The sequence below is a fragment of the Eucalyptus grandis genome, chromosome 11 (assembly GCF_016545825.1).
Source record: "Eucalyptus grandis isolate ANBG69807.140 chromosome 11, ASM1654582v1, whole genome shotgun sequence".
Lineage (NCBI taxonomy): Eukaryota > Viridiplantae > Streptophyta > Magnoliopsida > Myrtales > Myrtaceae > Eucalyptus > Eucalyptus grandis.
This window is the reverse complement of record NC_052622.1, coordinates 40,632,923-40,642,682: the sequence shown is the minus strand read 5'-3', so window position 1 is coordinate 40,642,682 and position 9,760 is coordinate 40,632,923. Positions and strand designations below refer to the sequence as shown.

Below are 9,760 nucleotides of genomic sequence, written 5' to 3'. Positions count from 1 at the left end.
TTTACTGGTGAATAAACAGTGAAAGGCAGCCCTAGTTGAGCTTCCATAAACCAGAAATAGTAGCTAGATTGTGTGAGGAGAGAGAGAGAGACGATGGGGTTGGGCGGTGGCGCGCACGGGCAAGGCGGCGTGGCTCCTGCAAAAGAACGGCGACGGCGCGGGCAGTCCTGGCGTCCAAGCGGGCTGCTCCGGCTCCTCTTCTTCCTTGCTGGTTTCGCACAAAGCAAGAGGGAGAGGATAGAGATGAGTGAGAGGTGGAGGGGCCCTCGGTCCATTTTTTCCACAACTTGCCCACCAAGAGTCATCCTAGTCCATGCATATTCCCATGGCTCAAAACCAGCCAACACCACTTGCCTTAGGACCCTTGAAATGATCCAAAAGACTAGACCTAGGGAGATACGAATTTGGCACTCAACTCTCTCAATTGGACACCATTCCTCACTCGATTAAATCTCATTGATAAACTCAATTGGTCATCCATCAATCATCTTAGCATTTTTCCTCACTTGTATATCAATCTTACTTTTCAATTTTTCCATAAAAAAAATCATCGGCTTTTTTTGCACAAAAACAACCCGACGATGATTTTTTCCCAAAATGTCTTGGTTGTCAAAAAAATCTTCTAAGACGAGTCGTGAGTCATAGAATTTATTATGACATAACAGAATCTTCAATTTCCATTCGGCGCGTTTTTAGCGTGATCTAGGCTACCGGGTAGTTTTCAGAACTTTTTTAAGACAAATGACCTGTGGTCGATTTTCTTCGAGCCACAATGAACCCACTCAAAACAATGGCGACTCGATTGCCGTGAAAATCTCAAGGATTCAATTACGGACATAGGATACCAAAACGATAGAAAAATCAAATTAGTGTCGGTTGATGAGAATTCTTCAATTTTGTGAAGTCACCCACAATCGGCCACACATCTCGGATTGAATCGTCCTATCTTTGATTTTAATTTGATTTTTAACTGTATTGTAATGGCCTCTAAAGATGAGCACGGTCGAGAAGCCGATTCCTATTCGAATTCTCAAGTCTATTTGCCTTAAAGTCCTTAATAGCTTCCTTAAATAGTCTAGTTATCTCGAGAGTGATCAGCTCTGAGAAAAACCCTATAGGTGCATTAATGAAATACCCAATTTATTTAGTAGAAAACATGACTGAAAATATGGGATGTCACATGACTCGTGGTCGGTTATTTTCGAGCCACGATGTACATCTTCAATACATTAGCAACTCTCGGTTATCATGAAAATTTCAAGGTTTCAAATATGAACACCGGGCTTCAAAACAAAAACAAAAAAGTCAGTCTAGTGTTGATCAATCAGGTTGAATTACCCACACTTGATCACATATCTCAGTCGAACCGACTTATCTCTAATCTTTGATCGATTTTTAATTGTGCCGTAATGACTCTCGCAGATTAGCACGGTCGAGCAGTCGATTCATAGTCGAATTCTTAAGTCTATTGTGTTTATTTTCCTTAGCATCTTCACCTGATAGGCTAGTTATCTCGTGAGTTGCCACCTAAGAAAAAAGAACTATAGGTGCGTCGATGGAAAGCTTGATTTATTTGATTGAAAATAGGGCTGAAATTTTAGGATGTCATATCTCTCTATCATCATCTTTGTTCTTACTATCACTATTGTACTTGACATATACTTTTGCCTCTTCGCTATGAAAATAATGGTATAGAACATCCCTAAAACCATTATCATCTTCTAAATTTCTCAAACTATCTTTTAAGTCTTTCCCAATAACACAATACAGTAGCTTTTGTACTTTACAAGGCAAATATGTCACTATATCCCTAACAAATTCAATATAAGATGTTTTCTTTATATCGAAAAAAATAGTGCCCTCATTTCCCCCCCTCATACTCCTACTCATCATTCCCAATCGCAAAATCTCCACCATAGCAAACAATGACAACAACATAATCCTTATCATAAACAATTTTTACAACCAAGGAGGAAAAAAAATAATTTTTTTGCACCAATCCACAAAGGACAATGGACAATTGCATATGGAGGCCCCACACTCTCATAGACTTTAATAAATAAAATAGGACAAGGGAAGAGATGCACATATTAGACCATTTACTGAAAAGATATCCCTTTAACAAATAAGAGTCCCCACATTGACAATATGCCCCCACATGACAGCCACTTTGATTATGTTGGCTTCTCTTAAAATATTCACAAAAAAAAAAAAAGAGGTCTCCATGATAAGCATAAGTAAGTCCCCACAACATCCATTTCAACACTTCAAAAAAAAAAAAAATGCCCAGAGATCCCAGGACAACCACTATGAGCCATAAAAATCGCCATCGCACATTACATTTCACATTTGATCCTGAAAAATTGCCCTCGTACATCACAATATCACATCCAGCTCTAATCATACATCACCGTAGCATAGGACCCAAAATTTTCCCCCCACCAAGCCTTACATTTCGAGGCCGAGCCTTAAATTTCCAATCCAAACCCCATTAGGGTTTTAGCACTACATCTACACGTTAAATCTCACATCAAAATACCAGTTGACACCCATATTTCTCAACCAAGCCCCAAATTTCCGATCAAAACCTTAATAGACGAGTCTAAGCCCTAATTTCACCACGGGGGGACAAGAGAAAAAACCTGAGTGAGCAATGACAGCGAACAACAACGACAATTGACAACAATGAGCAAGCGACCACCTCAATGAGCATGAACGGCGACCGTGAATGATGATGGAAAGAAAGACATCAGATCTAGTGTGAATGTGAGTGTGAACGGAGAGGAGTGGCAACAACTAGATCTGGTTAAGCCAAAAAAATAAGCTAAATGATGTTGTTTAGTACAAAGGAAAAACGATATCGTTTAAGCCAGCCAAGCTACTGTGAATGGGCGTTGTCCACGTATGTTTTTTTTTTTTTTAAATATTTGCCACCTCAGTAAATTATATCGTCGAAAAATGCCATGTATGCAATTTGGCCGGATTTTCTTGTCATTGACACTTAACTAATCCATTTTGCTTCAATTTTGGCACTTAAAGTATCACTTTTCTAACTATTGACACTTAAGTGTCCTCCCATGCCAAGTTTTGGCACTTCAGGTGTCTAACACTCACCTTCTGAGCATCACCATAATGGTTACATCTTGTTACAAAAATAGTCGTAAGCTTGTGGTAATTAAAGGTGCCGAAATAGGTCCATGATACATTTTGTGGCTCATATCTTTTATGACAAGGTTGTATATGGGCTGTGAATATTTAGAGGGCCGAGTGAAAGTGGGTTCAAAAGTTGAAGTTGAATTAGACGGGGTTGAAAATGGGCCCATTTAAAAAAATTAGGTTGAATAAGTTGGGTCACAGCCTCTCTATCCTTTGGGCGTGAACAGAGATGCACCACCACCGATCTTGACCCTCGCAAGCGGCCGCAACACTTGCCGTCACACCGCAGTCGCCCACCTCCATCATCCACCTGTGTCGCACGTGTCTTCCCCTTACTCAGTTATGATCCAAGTAAGCCATCTCCATCATTCTGTCTTTATATTTTCCTGGTCTTGGTCTTCATCGTCTTCCTTTGGCCTCGACAGTGGATCCTCCTCGCCTCCTACTTCAACGCTGCGCCTCGCCACCTTGATTTGAGGCTGACCAAAGTGCTTGACCAAGTAAGCAGCTCCATTCATGTTAGAAAAGAACTCAATGATTTCAAATAGTAATTAAAGTTCAATAGAGGAAGATTAACGACCAATTAAATTATTAAATTCAGCTTCAAATCAAGAGTAATTGAATTCTAAAATGCTTTGAAACCTCAAGGAATTAAATTCAAATCACTAATGATGCACAAACAAAGATTGGAAATAACAAGGTAATTGTTTGTAACTTTGTTGAATCAAAACAATAGCTCACATTCTTGAAGCTATGCTTACTCGATGGCTAAAACTAAACATTGGATACTAATGGAGATGACTAGAGTGTGTGAGAAGAAATAACAAAAAAAAAAAAACAAATGTGGAAAATACCACTAGAATGATTTTATTAAAAAAAAAAGATGAATTTTGGAATCAGGAAATCTAGTTTAATCCAAAATTCAGATTCACACTCAGGCAGAATCAATCTAATTTGATCTGCTATGTATGACTTTCTCATCTTCATATCTTGATGGGGTTCAATCTTCAGAGATGACTAGTCTAATGTTGATTTGATTCTTCTTCTTCTTCTTTTATGCGTTGCTATAATTTCATCATCATCATCATCTATCGTTGATCTTCTTATGTTTTAGAATGGACCATTTCTTTATTCTTCTTATCTTCATCCACATGAAATTTTAACTGTCGTCACCTGCGCACTACTCAAGACTTGATATAGACCTGCTCTAGATTCCCTAGTGACAGGTGTTCCCTGGTTGAAGATCTTCCTTAACTCAATATTTAACTTTTTTGCACACTCCAAGTTAATCGATTATCGTCACGTGTCTTGTACTTGAATTGAATTATGCTCATCAAAACTCATGATCGGCGAACTCATAGTCATTAGACATTCAATCAATGGGCTTGTGGCTCAATTGCATTATCATAGCTTCGTTGGGCCATCAACTCCTTTACATTCGGCTCAACTTTAGGACTTAAGTTAACACAAACTATTTAGTCCACCCTAGGTATACGACACCATCAAAGCTACAGAATACGTTTTCAACATAAAGATATCATCAATTCCTGGCGTATGGCGAAAAAAGTTATTGTTTTCCCGTTTGTCACCTTTTAAGACACAGACATGACGATTATACATTCCATAGAGGTTTTGCTTAGTAATCGGGCATATTCAATTGGTATTAAGAATTAGCAAAGACCCAGGCAAATTTGAACCATCTCATCTTGTTTGTAGGCAGTTGAATCTGCCTTTACTTAAATGTCTTAATCAATGAATTATTAGTCAACTTGAATAATAGTAACTGCTTACATTGGGAAAAGTGTTAAAAAGTTTTAAACATTTTGCATGTGTGCCAATTTAGTTATAAATATTTTTTCGTGCCAATTAAGTCCTAAATATCTTTACGTTGTTCCAATTCAATCATTTCCAACCAATTTTGGCCAGATTTTGTTAACTGAACGCCGGCTAGGCGACGTGGTCTGATCGGCGCTAACGTGGACAACTTTTAATAATATTTTAATATTATTGAATTTTTCTTTTTATTTTTATTTTTTTCTTTACTTCTATTTATTTCTTTCTTTTTCTTTTTTTTTCTTCTCCTCTTCTTCCTCCGGCCGATCACCGGACCTTGGCGACCAGCCACCTCGCCTGTGGCCGCGAGGGCAGCTTGGGCGCTGGCCGGCGAGGCTCGCTCTTGCCGGATCGGGCGAGGGTTAAACCTCACCCATGGCCGGCGAGGCTCAACCTCGCCAAATTCGGCGAGGGCGAGCATCGCCCGCCCGACGTAAGGCTGCCCTCGAGGCCCGGGTGGCGAGGCTCCCCTTGCCGAATCGGTGAGGGTCGAGCCTTGCCCATTGCTAACGAGGGCGAGCCTCGCCAGCTCGGCGCAAGGCCAGCTCGAGGCCACTTCCTTGGGCTGAGCTAGCAAGGCTCGCCCTCACCGGCCATGGGCAAGGCTCGACTCTCGCCCGGATCCGATGAGGCTAGATCCGGCGAGGTGAGCCTCACCACCCGGGCCTCGAGGGCGGCCTCGCGCCAGCGGGCGGGCTCGCCCTCATCACCCGAGCCTTGAGGGCAGCCTTGCATCAGGGCGGGCAAGGCTCACCCTCGCCGCCTAACGCAAGGCCACCCTGGCAGCCACTAGCAAGGTGGCCAGCAAGGTCGACCTCGACCTCACCGGTTGTTGCCTCTAGCCAGTCGCCGAGGTCCGACGACTAGCTGGAGGAAGAAGGAGGAGAAGGAAAAAAGAAAAGGAAAAGAAATATTAAATATAAAATATAATAATATAATAATATTATTAAAATTATTGGACGTCGTATAGCCGATCAGGTCACATCAGCTAGCCGACGTCCTAGTTAAGAAAATCCAACCAAAATTAGGCGGAAATAACTAAATTGGCACAACATAAAAAGGTTTAAGACTTAACCGGCACCAAAAAAAGGTTTAAGGCTAAATTGGCACAAATGCAAAAGGTTTAGGACTTTTTTAATACTTTTCTTGCTCACATCACACTCCATTCCCAATATGAGAGATCTCTAGCACACCTCATACATACACGTGCACAAACTTGTTAGATGTGCTCTCCCTCAATCTAAGTATCATTCTATATTAATGTATCAAGTGGATTTACATTTACTCAAAAGCTATAATGAGTTATGCATCAATTAGGTTACATAATTTCTTTTAGAGCACACTAAATCTCTGATATGAGATCTTTCACACGTGTAACTTAAAACACCGAATTTGGTTCTCTGAGATAGAATTATTTAGCTTTCCTAATTGTACTAACATTCTTAGTACCATGGAAGAGTTATACGTGATATTAAAGACACTGCTGCAATTTGTGGGGTACTGTCCTTCCCTCCATCCTTGTCTAGTTGTGACGCTTCCTCGGCCATAGTTTCGCATTGGATGCCGAAGACGACAAAACATCATCAACTCACGTTGACGGACATATCGGTCTACTTCGGCCATTGAATGAAATGTTGCAAATGGCGTACAAAGACGGGCAAATTACAGAACCTTAAGTTGGTGATAAGACTCGGAGCAATCAGTTAATCACACGATAGTGGAATCATAAGGCTTGGACCAATCAGTTGAAGGTTTGTTGGGGATGCGCAGGATGGGACACTAACAATTGAAATTGCACGACATTCGAGTCAATGCTGTGTAAATCAGTTGGATCATTATTATGACTTCGAATTATCTCATCAGAGTATTCAGCTAATTTCTTCAGCCTCCAGCCATGTTATTTGTGATTGTTCTGGCGGTTTCTCTCCTGGCAAACACAGCACCGACTCAAGAAACCGGCGATTTCACGTACAATGGTTTCCGGTCTGCGACACTGAGCCTCGATGGTTTAGCTGCACTCACTGGCAATGGCCTCCTGAGGTTAACCAACTTGACCAAACAGAAGGTAAGTCATGCCTTCTACCCTGACCCTATCGCGTTCAAGAACTCACCCGATGGCGCTGTCCCCTCATTCTCCACCACATTCGTCTTCGCTATAAGTCCCGAATATGCAGCTGTGGGCAGTCCCGGTTTCACCTTTGTTGTAGCTCCTCGTAGAGAATTTCCTGGAGCTCGGCCTGGTCATTTCTTTGGTCTCTTCAACGAAACAAACGATGGCAATTTCACGAACCACATTTTCGCGGTGGAAATTGACACGATTCAAAACACTGAAGTCCAGGATATCAATGACAACCATGTCGGGATCGATGTCAATGGGCTGCTCTCTCTAAATTCTTCCCCTGCTGGATACACTGAAAACAATATTCCAGGCTTCAGAAACTTGAGTCTGATTAGTGGTAAAGCACTGCAAATCTGGGTGGATTATGATGGTGTGCAGAAACAAATCAGGGTCACATTAGCTCCAGTCAATGTCGACAAACCGAACACTCCCCTTTTGTCTCTGTCCTTCAATCTCTCGCCGATCTTCAAGGAGAACATGTACGTTGGGTTCTCTTCCTCAACCGGTGCGTTCTTAACTACTCATTATATCCTCGGATGGAGCTTTAAGGTAAATGGACAAGCTCATAGGCTTGATTTGTCTCAACTTCCTAGATTACCCGACATGAAAAAGAAACAGAAATCCATTCTTCTCACTACTGGACTGCCTTTCATATGCTTGTTCTTTCTGTCAATAGTAGTATTTGTGATGGCTTATGCAATTAGAAAAAGAAGAAAATTCACAGAGGTTCTTGAAGATTGGGAGCGTGACTATAGTCCGCATCGGTTCAAGTACAAAGATCTCTATGTTGCCACAAAGGGGTTCAGAGATCAGGAGCTACTAGGAGCTGGTGGTTTTGGTAGCGTTTATAGAGGGGTATTACCTACCTCGAAAACTGAGATTGCAGTGAAGAGAGTTTCTCATGAATCGAGGCAAGGGATGAGACAGTTTATTGCCGAGATTATTAGTATTGGTCGGCTTCGTCATCGGAACATTGTGACACTTCTCGGATACTGCCGTCGAAAGGGTGAACTGCTGTTGGTTTATGACTACATGCCAAATGGAAGCCTAGACAAGTACCTCTATAACCAACCAAGGGTGACCCTCAGTTGGAGTCTAAGATTTGGAGTGATCAAAGGTGTTGCATATGGCCTCTCTTATCTCCATGAAGGATGGGAACAAGTAGTGATTCACAGGGATATCAAAGCTAGCAACGTCTTGCTTGATTCAGAACTAAATGGAAGGTTAGGAGATTTTGGGCTTGCAAGACTATATGATCATGGTACAGATCCTCGAACCACACATTTGGTGGGAACTTTTGGATATCTAGCCCCAGAGAACACTCGATCTGCCAGGGCCACTACAAGCACAGATGTTTTCGCGTTCGGGGCATTTTTGCTTGAAGTTGCCTGTGGAAGAAGGCCGATTGAGACTCGAGGGGAGGAGCCCCTGATATTGGTGGACTGGGTGTTTTCTTGCTGGGATAAAGGTGACATTCTGGAGGCAAGAGACCCGAACTTAGGGACGGACTTTGTGGCGAAGGAGGTGGAGCTAGTGCTGCAACTAGGATTGTTGTGCTCCCAGTCTCAGCCAACTGCGAGACCAAGCATGCGTCAAGTGGTGCAGTACTTGGACGGGGACCTCGCATTAGAGGAGTTATCATATCTTGGAATTTCAAAAGGTAAATTGGAATATGCGTATCATGAAGGTTTTAGTACGTCTGGCACGTCTTGTCCGGCTTCCACAGACAAGGCGTTTTCTCAGACATCTTCTGTTGCAAACTCTGTCCTCTCTGGTGGAAGATAAGTCTAAAGCTAGGAATATTAAAGTGAAAGCACATTTCATAAATCGAAGTAAAAGTCAAACTAATGTTCTTGTGCATCAAGTCTTCGTAGTTTGTGACTATGTGAGTATATGTAAACTGTAATTTAAGATTCTATGGATCGAACCAATCTCTGCAGTATATTCTTACATGTTCTTGGGAATGGATGCATTAGCTTAAATTGCCTCCTTCTTTGGTTTACCCTTTTGGTCAGCCCCCAGAGTATAAGAGCAAGTCCACCTTCTATAAGAATTATTACTAGTTTGTTTCAATCCTTGCATGATTTAACAGTCGAGTCCCTAATATATATGCACCATTGACACGTGAATTTTTTATTCATAGGAAATATAGCGACACAAGTCAAGGTACTGATAGTTGAAATTGCATTAGATTCAATTTGATCCTAGGAGAGTCAAACGATATCTTCTGAGTAGTGTATTCAGGGAATTTATCCAGCTTCTGGACCTGTTCTCCATGATTGATCCGGCAGTTTCTCCCCCGGCAAACTTTATACTAGCTCACCATACCAGCAGTTTCACGTTTCCGGTCGACCAATCTTAGCCTCTATGGTTTAGCCGCATTCAGTGGCAATGGCCTCCTTAAAGTAACCGATACAACCAAAAGAAGCACAGTTATGCCTTCTATGCTGACCCAATTTAAGGTCAAGAGCACATCCAGTGGATCTGTCTACTCTTTCTCCGCAACTTTCATCTTCAATGTGATTTACGACTATCCACCTGTGCGTGTTATAGGTTCGCTTTCATATTAGCTCCTGATAGAGTATTTCCTGGAGCTCTTCCTAGTAATTATTTTGGCCTCTTCAACGAAACCAACATTGGTAATGCCACGAA

General features: G+C 41.8%; 1 protein-coding gene across 1 annotated transcript; it reads left to right on the top strand.

Moving 5' to 3' along the window:
- Nucleotides 1–6,785: 6,785 nt before the first annotated feature.
- LOC104426448 (L-type lectin-domain containing receptor kinase IV.1) lies at nt 6,786–9,181 on the top strand. Its single transcript, XM_039304535.1, has one exon. It carries the CDS (start codon nt 6,884–6,886, stop codon nt 8,891–8,893), a length of 2,010 nt encoding a protein of 669 aa, XP_039160469.1. The 5' UTR covers nt 6,786–6,883; the 3' UTR covers nt 8,894–9,181.
- Nucleotides 9,182–9,760: the final 579 nt, after the last annotated feature.

Bases quoted from the DNA above. Each gene is read 5' to 3' on its own strand.
- LOC104426448 (XM_039304535.1), top strand. From the start codon at position 6,884: ATGTTATTTGTGATTGTTCTGGCGGTTTCTCTCCTGGCAAACACAGCA.